Below are 14,995 nucleotides of genomic sequence, written 5' to 3'. Positions count from 1 at the left end.
ACAGCACCATCAGCAAGACTATGCATCATTACTACAGTCAACACAATGCTCAGAATCCAAAAGAAAGACACCAAAATTATCATCACTGACAACATGAGTTAGTACATATAAAATCCACATTGGTTTCTCTTAAATTCCTTTACTCAAACTTGTTAAAAACGATTATGCATACCATATTAGATGGAAGATCAGGGTAAATTGGGGTTTGGTCTGAGGTGAGTGCCAAGCAGTCTAGGCCAAACAACTTTTGGAGTCCATACCTTGTGAATACATGATTAGTTATTAAAAACTTAAGTGCTCCCAGGGAACTGGAATAATGTAAGATAATTAATCATCCTCTAATAGCAACCTTGCTAGATCCTTCAATGATCTAAACAAGTAAACATCCGCACGTCAATACTTGTGTTGGCAGACATCTAAGCTAGAGCAACATGTGCTCAAAAACATAAATGTAAGATTTCTCTAAATTTCAACAGTACAAGACCTCCATTAGTAAAAGCATGAAACTGCCAAGTGTTGCCACATTTACATAGATCAACACAGATTAAGTAACAGCTATCAGAAAGAACCTCATGTGAGATATTGGAGTTACCCCAAAAAAATCCAAAGACAGTTAAATGGATCATGTAAGCAACATAGTCGAGCCTGAAAGAAAGCTTATATGGTTCAACCTACAGGCAGATCAAAGCATGGTCATGTCAGCACATGTATCATAAAAAACAATATTTCAACAATATACCAACGGATCAACCACACGTATGAGAATATTATATTTATGTATATATAAAATTATACACATATGGTTGAATATTCAACATATAAAAAACTTTTGTTCAATGCTTATCACACTGTCAGTATAAAGGTTGGTAATTCAGATGTGATATACTAAAACGAAAAGGCATTCATATGGAGCATACATATATAATCACTCAAATAACTTGCTGAAAGATTGTTCACTAGGTAACTTACTGAAAAATGATTAATGTCATATAATACATTCCTCAACAAAAACAAAGAGTGGAGACAGTTAGTAGAGTTGATTGATGTTACAACACTGCATGAAGGCGGGAGGACCTTTTTAAACTGGAAAAACGTCAAAAGCAGGCAGACTTCAACAAATATGCTTGATATTTTGATTGATCAGGAAACATGCTCGTGTTTACATGGAATATTGGACCCAAGGTTCAGATTTTATTTTGGCAACAATCTTCTATCTTACAATGTTGAAGAAAAAGTAATATAAGAGTTACTGCACAAGCATTTACAAGTCTATTGGTGTAAAGTTAAAACAACGGTGTATGCAATCTCATGTACAAGACCTTTTATGAACAGAAAGAATGTGTGACCTTCATCGAGTGATTTGAGCTGCGAAGTATAGCCAAGAACATTATGTCAACCAACGTTCTCGATCTAAAGTGACAAAAACATGAAGAACTATTGCAGATGAATAAGAACAAGCATATTCTTACTATCTAAAGCGACAAAACTCGAAGAACCATTTCGCATTTTGACGATGCTGGTGCTCAGCGAAACGACCATTGTATCTCTTCGAGGGTTCTTCCCTTTGTCTCTAGCACCCAAGCGATTACGAACACGAGAGTGAAGGCACTCACAATCATGTAGGAGGTAAACGTACCTGTATAGTTTGGAAACAAGGGTAACCTGTGTAAGGTCTGATGGTTCTCCTATTCTATACACGAGATAAGCTGCACAAATCTATACATACCTCTAGCACTCCAGCTGATCAGCAAATTTGTCGTCATTGTTATTCCAAAGGATCTCAACCAGTTGGCAAGGGTCGCGAAGCTTCCTGCAAGACTCTTGATGCTAACTGGAGGATTTACAAAAATGCAAAGTTTGAAGTAAACCTTCAGATTGCTTTAAAGCCTATATTACTAAGAGCACTTGCTCTAGAATTATGGATCTGAACAGTGCTCTTCAGCGGAAACCTAAAACTGGGAGAAAGGCATGTATTGATATATCTTCGCTGTGCATTAAGGTACTATACCTTAGACATTATGATCCAAGGAATGGCACCCATACCGAAGGATAAGGCAATGACATAAGCCTAAACGAAGTATTTGAAAAGAAACTTACTGCAAATATTCTACATGTAAAAAGAAATGTTCCGCTGAAACGCAATTGACAGACTTACCATGACACCAACCAAGGACACCATACTTAAGATGTCATACAAGTCAGAGTCATGTGAAATATTATCCTGAAATAAATAAACCATGGTAAGAAAGAAGAATCTTCGGTGAAATGAGGTAAGGGGCCCTACAACAACACTGTATATCAAAATGTTCAGAAACGTACTGCAGTAGTGCAAAGAGTACAGAAGAAGAACTATTTTCTCATCAGAATCTTATCACAAAGGAACCTGAACATACCTTGATGTAAAATACAATAGCAACTACAAGAAGACTTACAGTCATCCTAGTAGAAGAATTCTGCAATTTGAAGTGGCAATTAAACTAAGCTACAGAAAAGCTATGAACTAATAGCATTAAAGGGAAGCAGAAGTTAGTTACAACAAGGAGAATTTGCCGCCCAGCTCTGTCCAAGAACATGGTTGTAACAAAAGTGGCAAGAACCTGATGGAATCATGGAAGGCCGTTAGAAGCTTAAAATAAATACAGATAGACTGGATCCAGCTCGGTGTACTCACGCAGCGCGATCTCGCGGATGTTGTCCAGATCCTTGGAGACCAGCACCAGGGCACCCAGCGGCGCCCCGTGCACCCGTGTGCCCGGCCTGCCACCGGCGCCGTCCCCGAGGTGGCATTCCAGCTACCTAACATCTCACGTTACCAAATATCTCAGCTACATTAGAGCAGCTACATGAGGAGCATCTAATTACCTCCTGGAGCTCTCTCTTGACATTCTCCAGCCCACCAATATCCTCCCAAGAGACATTTGGGACTTCAACAACCTGGATCCAGAAATCAAACTAAGCAACCCAGAACAAGAGCAGCTAACATAGATAATTATAGGCAGGTACTCACAGTTTCATGGAGAGCAGATGGGTTGCTTGTTCCAAGCGCAGTCTTGAAATGGTCATTTGTAACAGCCATCAAGTTCAATATCTCTGCATCTATTGTCTCATCCTCAAGATCTATGATGTACATATCCTCACGAATGCACAGAATGACCTCCATTAGCGTTTTCTCAACTCCTATTCCCATGACCATCATCCTCAATCCTTAGTGCCTCCCTCTACTACCCCATGGTGCCACACTACCATGGCAGTGGCTGTGTCAAATTCAATTTCTTGCTTCGTTTTTAGGTGGAGCAAAATTATTATCTACATGACAAATCATCGTGCAGTCAAAGAGACTATATTATAATATGCCTCCGCGCTTTTGTCGAAAAGGCAATGCTCTGCAAAGGGCAGGCTTATATTATAATATGCCTTATTTACTGCCGTTGCACCTCTTCTAATTTTGTTGTTGCTTTTACCAAGAGCCCGACTCAAAGACAATATTCTTTAATGCCCTATGATCATAATGTTGCTGCATGCTTTTGACTCTGGTTCTCGTCAATTTCTTTTTGCATGTATTGTCTTTATTTCTTTGTGTTCTACCCTGCAAGAGATAACATTTCTCACACTGCAATGGGACTATGATGAAGATGGAACTCTTTCCTTATTAGAATTCTCAGACTTGATGAAAGCTTTTGGTAATAAATTAGCAGTTGCAAAGGTTAGAATGTATTCCATTTTCTTGGAGAGTGTGTTCCATTCCAGTACCTTCTGTTGAGTGCATCTTATTAATTTCTTTCACACATTAGATTGAAGAGCTTTTCCGTCAAGCAGATACAAATAGTGATGGCATAGTTGACATAGATGAACTGGCAGCCCTACTAGCTGCTCAACAAGAAGAGTAAGAATTTTCTACTTCTTTGCATTTTGATATGTTTTGAATTAATTATTGGTTATGTCCTAAATATAGAAGTATCATTCAGATTATTGGTTATCCCTTAAATATAGAAGTGTCATTGATTATGCTGCACCCTTTTTTCAGAGAGCCACTTATAAGTAACTGCCATGTCCATGGTGAAGATCTTGGAAAATATGATAACATAAATGATATGGTACATATGACACTTTGCTTAGATGAGGGAACTGGTAATCAGATTATGACTGGTGGATTTCTAACTGACAAACATGCATCTTATGGGTAAGATGCTTCATTTGTTGATGTTTCTAGTGTGACTACTGCCATTTTCTCTTGTTTAGTATGAAATGTCATGAAAGTATGAGCAAGTTATACTATAGTCACATAGTTGTCATGTGCAGGTGGATGTTCAAGCTCAGTGAATGGGCACATTTCTCCACGTATGATGTTGGTTTGTACTCTGGCTCTACAACTTCACATATTCTGGTGTGTTCAGTTACTCCATATGGTACATTAACTTAAAAATTTTGAGTGATACAAGATATGGCAGTTGTACTGTTCCCTTCATTAAACAATGCTGTGATGTAAGGTTTCGACCGGCGAACAAAGAGGATAGTCGAAGAAGTTATTGACGGAAAAATTGTATTGTCCATGAGGGCTTTATACCAATCAAAAGTAGGACCCACTCTTATCAATACAGGTATGTTTGATCAAATAATATTAGCTTGTCTTATGTTTCCATTTTAATTTAGATAATCATATGCTGAGGTCGAATAGATAGACTCACCTAAAACGATCTGCATTATCCTCACTCCTAAGGATGGAACCATGGAATCATACTAAAGAATGCTAGAGCAATCATACCTGTATTGATAAGAGTGATTTCCAGTTCCAAAATAACCTGGAAATTTCAGAGAATGGACATCACGAGACGCTAGAAGAGAAGACAGAAACCATATTCTAATCAGTGTGAAGTACAATGCATCAAGAATAAATTACAGACACTTACATCTTCAGCTAGCTTCATGTTCTTAGTGTGAATACGGAGAACCCCGGATCCTTCTCTTTGCTGCAGATACAGTGCAAGGCCTAAAAATGAGAAAGGAGAGCTCAGGCGAGTAGGATCCGGGTGGCCGTCGCGGGGAAGAACAAGGACAACGTAGGACTCAGCCATTAGATTCCAATAGCCTCCACCGATTGAGTGGTACAATAAGCCCTTAAACACCTTTATTCATGGTCAACTCACATCAACCAATGCATTTAACCCTTGACACGAGATGAGATATCAAAATCTCGTTCCGCGAGGCTGACTGCTTATCACATTAGTCATTACACAGTTTATGCTCCCGAGTCAAAACATGGAATGTAAATATGGTCAAGAAGAGATTATGCTTGCTGTGACTACTACGCCAAGAATACAAACTTCAATTAGATATGAGTTTGGCCCTGGCTCGTTCTCACAAGTCAGGTCTGAGAGAGGATGACAACTAAATAATTCACGTTTTAGTCCCAACTATGTAAAGTCAATATTACCTCATTTCGATGCACCCAGCACCGGGGAACTCGGGAAGCTGAACAAAAAACACGATACAAACCAACCACACCACCACTCACACTACAGAGAGGCACCCCGCTGCCCAGACTCAAGCCCTGGCAGCTCCAGCCTCTAGGGAACCCAAACACCGCCACCCGCCGTGCGACCCTAGCACGTACGACACGGGATCTCTCCGCAACCCCCAACCCCAGACGACCCAGATCCGGGACTTACTGGAGCGTGGGGACGATGCCGGAGGGGTGCTTGGACAGATCCACCGGCTGGCTGTCCTCGAGCCCCGGCTCCGCCATCCGAATCATGCACGCAACCTCGGCGGCTCCGCGCCGCGAATCCGCGCCGAATAAGAGGCCTAAATGGTGGATCCGCTGAAGAAGGATCAGTTGTGGTGCGGCATGTGTAAACTCACCCGATGTAGCCGTGCGGTTCGCGATGGAGCGATCGCGGCGGGCATGCGGGCGCTTCACGGCGGGCGTGCAGAGCGGTCACGGCTGGCAGGCGGAGGTAGGGAGGCGGGGGCAGTCTACAATAAGCCCTTAATAGTTAGTAGAGATAACTAAAACATCGTGCCTGCTTACGGAAGAGGCACGACGAGCAACCGTACGTATTGTAGCAACGACATTCAACATAGATGAATGCAGACACATAGGCATATGCACTAGTACAAAGAAGCTCTATAGTGGCGGTCGTAAATATATTTTTAGTGGCGTTTTTCGTAACCGCCAGTGCTAGGGGCCAGTAAAAATCATCATTTTTACAGGCGGGTAACTGAAGACCGCTAGTGAAAATCGATTTTCACTGGCGGTCGGCGTAATAAAACCGCCAGTGCAAATCGTTTCCAGGAAACATAAAACAGATTTTTAAAATAGTAAAAAAGTCGCAAGTCTAGGCATTTTTCGTGCAAAATTCACGCGCTACGCGGTTGTTAGTAATCGAACCGTCGACCTCACACTCACGTGTACCCTCCACTATCACTCCATCTATGGCATGCTTTGTGTCTAGTTTATAGTTGTTTTGTCCACATATTACAACCATTTGAGTGTAAATTGCTTATTTAAGACCCTAAACGAATTCAAATAAAAAAGTTGTCAACTACAAAGTTAAATAACTTTTGAAGTTCTACAACTTTTATTTTGACACTTTTTTCATCCGAGGTAGTTTGCAAAATTTGAATTTTAAATTTGACATACTTAGATTCAATTTTTGAGAACCGAAATGAGTTCAAATAAAAAAGTTGTCAATTACAAAGTTTTATAACTTTTCGAGATCTACAACTTTTATTTTGGTGGTTTTGTCATACGAGGTCGTTTAAAAAACTCGAAAAATTAAGGATAAAAATGATTTCTAGTGGCGGTTCCTTAAGAAAACCGCCACTAGAAATCGATTTCTAGTGGCGGTTCCTTAAGAAAACCGTCACTAAAAATCATGGATTTTTACAGGCGGTTTTCTTAAGGAACCGCCTGTAAAAATACGATTTTTAGTGGCGGTTTTCTTAAGAAACCGCCACTAAAAATAGCACAGTCGGTGGATAACCGAATTCGTCTATAAAAATATATCGTTCCGCAGGCGTTGAGCCTTTTTCTACTAGTGATGTCTTCACAACGTTTCGAGCTTTTCCCTAATTGGCGGGTGATTAGGGCTTGTACTCTACCCCTGTTAGGCCTTGTTCGGTTAGCTCTCAATCCATGTGGATTGAGCGGGATTGGATGGGTTTGAATCCCAAATAAGTCAAACTTCTTCTAATTTTTTCCAATCCCATCCAATCCATGTGTTTTGGGAATAACCGAACAAGCCCTTAGAAGGCGTAACCCCTTTTTATAAGCCCGAACACCTGATGACCAAACCAGGCCAAAGGGTATAACGATTGTTGCCCCCCCTAATCAGCGCAATATGCGTGGGCCTAACGCTGTTAAGACTCGATCCTATTGACCCGTCCGAGATCAACCTAACAAGTTCTAGCCATGTGCCATTTCGTAATGAAAATGAGGCAGTGCCCTTGCGGTCAAAAAATGTGCCTCGATCCAAGGGACTGTTCATTTTTGAAATGACCATATGACAGACATCAGGCTAATGGACATGGTTGAGTTTGGATTGGCTCAACTCGGTTCGTTAACAAACCAATCCAAAAAGTCAGCTCGACTCATTTACGAGCTCGAACAATATATCATAATCAATTGCTAGTTAGTTACAAATCAGTTTACTAACAGAAAATAGTAATTATTCTCATAATTTCACAGACCATATAAATTAAACACTAAATTAACATAGATCATCACAGACATAATTTATCAATCATCAGTTTGATCCACGAGCTACATAAGCCGCACATACATGTAGCATATTCACCGATTCATGAGTAAATTATATGCATATAGTTTTATTTTTTTGAAATGTGATAGGTCGTTTGACATCACGAACTGGCTCGTTAACAAACCAAGCTAGGATGTTAGCTTATGCTTTGCTATTAGTTAGGATATGGTTCTGGGTGATCAAAAGGAAGAAAAAACACGAAAAATTTAATGAGGTTCTTGGATGACCCGAGTCAACCAACTTGGTTGGAGCGTTCTTCTTCCCTGATCGTTCGCAGTCGCCGCTCTCCCCTCACGGCTGACGTCCTCACCTCTCCTCGTCCACGCGAACCAGACGTACGGTAGCTGTTTTCACATTTCTAAATTACTACGTACTGAACTCGCTGTGGTGTTACCACCTCTCGCATTGCTAATTTACTGGATACGCTCTTAGCTTGGACACAAATTGGACCTGCAACGGACTGATGAATTGCAAAGTTTATTTTTCCATTTGGAAGGTAAAGCTGAAACGAGTTCCTCCGTCAGACATTCTTATATTTTGAACCGCGAGAGTTCAAATCCCCAGCCCAAGCTGAAAGGTCAGAGCCTGAAATTTTCGTGCTGGGATGACGTTCGCCCTTACGTCGCGCGCTGCAAACTGAAACGAGTTCCCATGCCCAAATAAACTTGAGAAAAGTGCTGTCTTGTTCAGCTATGCCCGCATATAGATCGATATGGTGAGGTCACTGCTTATGCCAGGCACATGACTCAATATAGCTCCATATCTTAGGCGAATTAATCACATCTCTCTGATCGATCTTGGGCTCTCCTATAAATATATAGGAACGTACGTAAAGTTTCTCCAAGCAGATAGCAGCAAGCTAAGCAAGTGCCAACCAACGAGTAGCAGGAAACATGTCTCCGCCCGTCAAGATCCTCGGCCACTACGCGAGCCCGTACTCGCACCGCGTCGAGGCCGCTCTGCGGCTCAAGGGCGTGCCGTACGAGCTGGTCCAGGAAGACCTGGGCAACAAGAGCGAGCTGCTGCTCGCCAAGAACCCTGTCCACAAGAAGGTGCCCGTGCTCCTCCATGGCGACAGGGCCGTCTGCGAGTCCCTCCTCATCGTCGAGTACGTCGACGAGGCCTTCGACGGGCCGTCCATCCTGCCGGCCGACCCCCACGACCGTGCCGTCGCCCGTTTCTGGGCGAACTTCTTGGACACCAAGGTACGTACGCTGCTGCTGCTGGCCACAGGCCCCTCACCCGTTCTTGTGATTTCCTGAACGTTCTTACAACCTGCACGCAGTTCTCCCAGCCGTTCTGGCTGGCGTACTGGGCGGAGGGCGAGGCGCAGAAGGCCGTGGTGAAGGAGGCCAAGGAGAACCTGGCGCTCCTGGAGGCGCAGCTCGGCGGGAAGAGCTTCTTCGGCGGCGACACGCCCGGGTACCTCGACATAGCCGCGTGCGCGTTGGGTCCTTGGATCGGCGTGCTCGAGGAGGTGACTGGAGTGGCCTTGCTGGACGCCGACGAGTTCCCCGCTCTATGCCAGTGGGCCAGGGACTACAGCTCCAGTGAAGCGCTCAGGCCATGCCTGCCGGACAGGGACCGACTCGTTGCCTACTTCACCGAGAACAAGGAGAAGTACAAGACATTTGCCAAGGCAACGTTGCATCAGTAGCTGCTAGTTGGGTGCAAACCGCTTGTTTATCTCTGTGTGGAATAATGTATACGTACGTGCTCCCTCGATATCAAATAAATCAGCTACCGGAGTTGACTGTAGTCAAATTGCTATAAGTATAGACTTATAGGTTTACAAGAAAAGCATTGATATTTATGGCACCAGAATAATATCATGAGCTTAGATACATTATATAATACTTCCCCAATTCTAAAATTAAATTCAAGAGCTAAAACAACTAATATTTTGAGACGACAGAGATAGACATAACTAGCAAGGCTCGACTCACCGGACGCCATTGATGGGCCATATACAAAAGACACCGTAAGCATAAAAGTGAGAATAGAACTAATATGACAAGTAAGTGAACCATAGACAGAACCAAAATAAATCATTTTAACACAGTATAATATAATAAAATATATATAGGAGTATAACATAGAATTAATAAAGATGAATAACTTTTGAAATAACACAAACGGTCAAGGTGAGAATAAAGGTCAATAGTCCTTAAAACGACCATTGCTACTCTAGGTCAGCGGTCTTACAGTTAGCATGCCTTAGATATCACTTATGTCACACTCAGTTTTAAAAGGCAAAACTCACGTACACATCGATTATATAAATGAACATCATTGCACAGTGCTCAAATAATAACATAAATAGGTATTAACTTATTACATCATGTTGCTGAAGACATCCACATAGTCATCAACTTAACAAGTATCAAAGTGCTATTGTGAAACGTAGTAAAGATAAGGCCTGCGTAGGCAGTTGACTTGGGGTCACCACTACTCTAGTCTAAAACTCTTCGAAGTCCTGAAACTCCTAGAAGTCCTGCATGTTGCCTCGGTCTCGCCTGAGCAGTGGTTGCAGTGTGGACAATCTGGTGTTTGGTGTTATACCAAGGGTGAGGACACATCAACAAACTCAACAAATTCCCGGTTTGGCAGATGTGGACTAGCTTTATGTGGGGTTAGGTTGATACCATGTTGCTTTTACTTAATCAAGTTTTATTTATTAATATAAGCCAAGTTTTATCATAAAACACAGTTGTTATGCCAAGGGACATCTCCTTGTAGAGGAAATATTAGTGTTTATATCCATCATCATCATAATTACATCCATCATCATAAACATATCAAGAGTGTCTCTAATCAAAGAGGATCCCAAGACCGCTCATAACAGTGAGCACGACTGATATATCAGTTTCTTAACCTCTATGGAGGCTGCACACTTTACCCATGAACCACGATTCTAGTTCTGCCCGGGGTTCTAGACTCTTCATTGATCACTTCCTAGGTGGTCCCGTAGGGTATCACTATGTATCTTTTACAAAGATTCCCACAGGTCATAGTCGTCTGCTTGGTTTCTCTAGTTTGATAAACACATTACTCCACCCCGCAGGGGTGACTAACAAAAGCAAAATGAAAGAACCTTGACACCCAGCCTCAGCAGAGCAACTATTGTGCCCGGACCCCATTGACGGCACGACGGCGAAGTAAATACACCTCTTGTTCCACTAATTAATTAGCTAAGGGCGCCCCATTTCAGCCTCATGGCTGCACTGTTTTCTCGGCACGTCTCTCAACGAACCGGTCCTTACGAAGAAGTAGACGGGAAACAACCCAAGTCACCTTAAGTGTCACAAGCTCATAATCATATCCAGAATAAAAACATCGTATCATAAATGTATCTCATCATGTTCATTAATTCAGTTAGAGCACTAGCATAAAGCTAATCATAATAGCCCAACCCAAAAAGGTAACAAGGACAAGATAAATAGAAAGCTAGTAAGTCCTTAGGTTGATCATGTTATGCAGTAAGATGAATTGTCGAGTGAATATGACAAAAGTAGGTTAGATGAAATTTGCCTTCACCAAGCTGTTGTTCATAGACTTATCTTGCAACTCCTTCGGGAAACATGAACTGCTCGTTGTCTACACAAGAAATCATTTATTCAACACACTTGGAGAATAGCAAAAGAACAATACATCAAACATATGCAACAAAACAATCACATGTTTGATAGAAAGGGTAATAGTAACTGTGGAGTTCTCTAGGTTTTGGATAGATCACTGCACAAGGTTATTTTCTACTTTACTATCCACTAACAAAATCTATGTCACCATAATATTGTTCAAATAGAGTTAATTTTTATTGATGGTATTAATCACTAGATGGTGCTAGGTCTCAAGACTAGGACATTTGCTAGAGTTTTTCTACTCTTGAATTATTTTAATTAAGGCTCTAATAACTTTATTTCAAACTAGGAATTATCCATTAATTGAAACATTAAGACAATAGATGATCATATTGTTATAGGTAGACAAAATTACCATATATGCAATTTGAATCACTTAATTTGGAGTTTCTATGCAAAAGTTATAGGGTTTTCAAGCTTTAGGGATCAAAACATAAATAAGTGTAGACTTCAGGGGCTAGTAGACAAGCTTCCCAATACTCAGCGCACATGCGCTCAATTGATAAAAGCCAGGGGCCTCAGCGAAGAATTGCAGGGGCACCGACGGGGAGGGAGCACGTGGTGGCCGACCATTGGCCAAGGCTGGCCACACGATGGCTACGGGAAGCGGGGCGCAGGGGATCCCGTGGGATCAAGAATGGCTCGTGGCCTGTGGGTGATCCCGTGCAGGCGCGTGTCCGTGTGGGCAAACATGTGTGGCTTCTCCGACGACTGTCATGTGGTTAGGCCAGGACGATGATGCAACTTCGGATGCGGCAGCGTCGGGCTCCCGAGACGGTGACAGTGGTGACAGTGGTGCATCGCTCCGATTCGGTGGTGAAGCGCAATGGGTGGATGCGGGCGGCGACTCCGGTGCTCGGACGTGGGTCAGGTGTGGGGTAGACAGCAGCGGGGGCGTGGACGTGCTGCAGCGGTTGTGTGGGCGATGCGTAGGCGGATGCGGGTGTGGGGGGAGATTGAATGTGTGTCGGGGTTCAAAAGTTCGTGCTCGCGCCGGTTGCTAAGGGCAACATGGTCGATTTCCTCATCGTGCGCGTGATCCTTGCGGACATGCGATTACAGGGTCGGATGAAGCTGACAGGTGGGCCCCACAGTTTATGGAGCGCGAGCGAGCGAGGTGTGGCTGGAGCTGCAAGGGGGGGGGGGCGTCCATGGTGCATTAGGGCGGGCGCAGGTTGATAGCATGGGCTCGGGCGGTTTGAATTGAGGTAGGGGGTTGACGTGCGGGGCTAGACGAGCACGACACTGGGTGGGTGTGGGCGTGCGCGAGGGTGTGGTAGGCATCTGGGGCTAGCCTGTTAGGGACGGGAATGGGGCGAGCGTGGGGTAGGTCGTCCGTTGGGCCAGGGCTAGGCCAAAAGGTCGATTGGGAAGGGGGATGTGGGCTTCTTTATCTTTTTCCTTTATTCTGGTTTTTTCCTTTTACTTTTCCTTTCAAACTCAATTGTATTTTTATAAATTTTAAAGAGCTGCACACCAAGCATACGCATCAAACAAAAGTAAGATATGAGGTTCAACATGATGCAACATTTACTTTCTTAGGATTTTTATCTATTATAACTGTCGGGGACCATAATTATGGGTACCCCAAGACTCCTAAACTCGGCTGGTAACCACCATCAGCACAAAGCTGCAAAGGCCTGATGGGCGCAATACAGGTCAAAGCTCCGCCCACTCAAGGGACGCGATCTCGCCTCGCCCGAGCCCAGCCTCGGACAGGAACAACACACCCAGGTGGATTCACGTCTCGCCCGAGGGTCTCCTCAAGCAACGGACGCACCTTCGACTCGCCCGAGGCCCAGCTCGGGCAGGCTTCGCGGAGAAGCAACCTTGGCCAGATCGCCTCTCCAACCGACTGTATCGCAGGAGCATTCAATGCAAGGATCGCCTGACACCTTATCCTGACGCGCGCTCCTCAGTTGACAAGGCCGAAGTGACCGCAGTCACTTCGCCCCTCCACTGACTGACCTGACAGGAAAACAGCGCCGCCTGCCCTGCTCCGACTGTTGTGCCACCCGCCAGGGTGAGGCTGACAGCAGCCAAGTCCAGCCTCGGGCGCCATAGGAAGCTCCGCCTCGCCCGACCCTAGGGCTCGGACTCAACCTCGACCTCGGAAGACGGTCTCCGCCTCGCCCGACCCTAGGGCTCGGACTCAACCTCGACCTCGGAAGACGGTCTACGCCTCGCCCGACCCCAGGGCTCGGACTCAGCCTTGCCCGACCTTGGGCTCGAACCGACCACGTCGCAGGGGGTACATCATTACCCTACCCCTAGCTAGCTCAGGCTATGGGGAACAAGATCGGCGTCCCATCTGGCTCGCCCCGGTAAACAAGTAATGATGGCACCCCGCGTGCTCCATGACGACGGCGGTCCTCAGCCCCTTACGGAAGCAAGGAGACGTCAGCAAGGACCCGACAGCCCCGACAGTTGTGCTTCTACAGGGCTCAAGCGCTCCTCCGACGGCCACGACATCACATGAACAGGGCTCTAGCACCTCTCCCACTGCCACGATGGCATGTACATAGGGCTCTGGCTCCTCTCTGCTAGACACGTTAGCACATTGCTACACTCCCCATGGTACACCTGGGCCTTCTCCTTACGTCTATAAAAGGAAGGTCCAGGGCCCTCGTACGAGGAGGTGGCCGCGCGGGAGGACGGGCTGACGGACAGGCTCTCTCTCTCTCTCTCCCTCACGAACGCTTGTAACCCCCTACTGCAAGCGCATCCACCCTGGGCGCAGGACAACACGAGCCGCGGTTCCCCTTATTGTTCCCCCTTGTGTTCCGTCTCGCGCCGACCCATCTGGGCTGGGACACGCAGCGACAATTTACTCATCGGTCCAGGGACACCCCGGGGTCGAAACGCCGACAGTTGGCGCGCCAGGTAGGGGCCTGCTGCGTGTTGACGAACAGCTTCCCATCAAGCTCCAGATGGGTAGTCTCCAGCAACCTCTCCAGCCTGGGACGATGCTCCGTTTCGGGAGTCTTGAGTTCATGTCCCTCGACGGCAGCTACGACATGGTACTCCTTCCTCCGCCGCGCGACAACGACAATGGCAGCCTTCAGCCTGCCCGCCGGCGGCGGAATCGACGACGTCTTCCTCGCGTGGCGGAAGAGCAGCATCCGGGTCTGTCCCGTCACCTTCCCTGCCGACGGAGGAGGAGGCGGGGCAACCATGGCCAAGCAGGAGGTGGCACCTCGTTGGCTGTCGAGCGAGTCGACGACGCCGGTGCCCCAGCGGGTGACACGTCGGGCGTTGACCTCGCGTCTGAGACGAAGACGGGCGTCGTTTCCCCGCAACACGCCAACCCCAAGCAGACGGACGACGCCAGCACGCTCGCGAAGGACTTGCTGGGCGTTAGCCTTGTACCTGAGATAACGGTGTAGTCCGTCCCCGACGCGACTTCGTCACCATCCGTCGATCAAAAGGTACCGTCCGTTTTCCATCCTGTGCCTTTTAGATTCAGCTTCAACCCACCAAGCGACCCCGCTTCGGTGGACGCTTTCGTAAAGGCATATCCTAACCTTCCGGGGTACCATATGTGGTCAACCTGGGACCGACTGATGGTCGTCTCGACCTACGGCCCCCCAGGTT

The 14,995-nt window shown here is 45.5% G+C and overlaps 1 protein-coding gene and 2 pseudogenes across 4 annotated transcripts; 1 reads left to right on the top strand and 2 right to left on the bottom strand.

Moving 5' to 3' along the window:
- Positions 1–1,130: 1,130 nt before the first annotated feature.
- On the bottom strand, positions 1,131–2,439 carry LOC103650741 (sugar transporter pseudogene; annotated as a pseudogene). The gene is made up of 4 exons (NR_161184.1): positions 2,394–2,439; positions 2,156–2,221; positions 1,470–2,068; positions 1,131–1,365 (listed from the first exon to the last, which is right to left on the bottom strand). The product of NR_161184.1 is annotated as a sugar transporter pseudogene (transcript).
- Positions 2,440–2,608: 169 nt separating this feature from the next.
- On the bottom strand, positions 2,609–3,152 carry LOC114515511 (CDC48 superfamily pseudogene; annotated as a pseudogene). The gene is made up of 2 exons (NR_161185.1): positions 3,008–3,152; positions 2,609–2,934 (listed from the first exon to the last, which is right to left on the bottom strand). The product of NR_161185.1 is annotated as a CDC48 superfamily pseudogene (transcript).
- A 5,392-nt stretch (positions 3,153–8,544) lies between these two features.
- Positions 8,545–9,587, top strand: LOC542587 (glutathione transferase 7). 2 transcript variants are annotated; one of them, XM_035966097.1, is made up of 2 exons: positions 8,545–8,965; positions 9,055–9,587. In XM_035966097.1, the coding sequence occupies exons 1-2, from the start codon at positions 8,654–8,656 to the stop codon at positions 9,415–9,417; spliced, it is 675 nt and encodes a 224-aa protein (XP_035821990.1). In that variant the 5' UTR covers positions 8,545–8,653; the 3' UTR covers positions 9,418–9,587.
- Positions 9,588–14,995: the final 5,408 nt, after the last annotated feature.

This window comes from Zea mays, chromosome 3 (assembly GCF_902167145.1).
Source record: "Zea mays cultivar B73 chromosome 3, Zm-B73-REFERENCE-NAM-5.0, whole genome shotgun sequence".
Classification (NCBI taxonomy): domain Eukaryota; kingdom Viridiplantae; phylum Streptophyta; class Magnoliopsida; order Poales; family Poaceae; genus Zea; species Zea mays.
This window is presented reverse-complemented; position numbering and strand designations above follow the sequence as displayed.

What these genes read in the sequence shown, in the direction of transcription:
- LOC542587 (XM_035966097.1), top strand. Translation starts at nt 8,654, where the DNA reads ATGTCTCCGCCCGTCAAGATCCTCGGCCACTACGCGAGCCCGTACTCG. An exon ending in CGAACTTCTTGGACACCAAG is followed by an intron (nt 8,966 to 9,054) that starts GTACGTACGCTG and finishes CAGTTCTCCCAG; the next exon opens with CCGTTCTGGCTGGCGTACTG.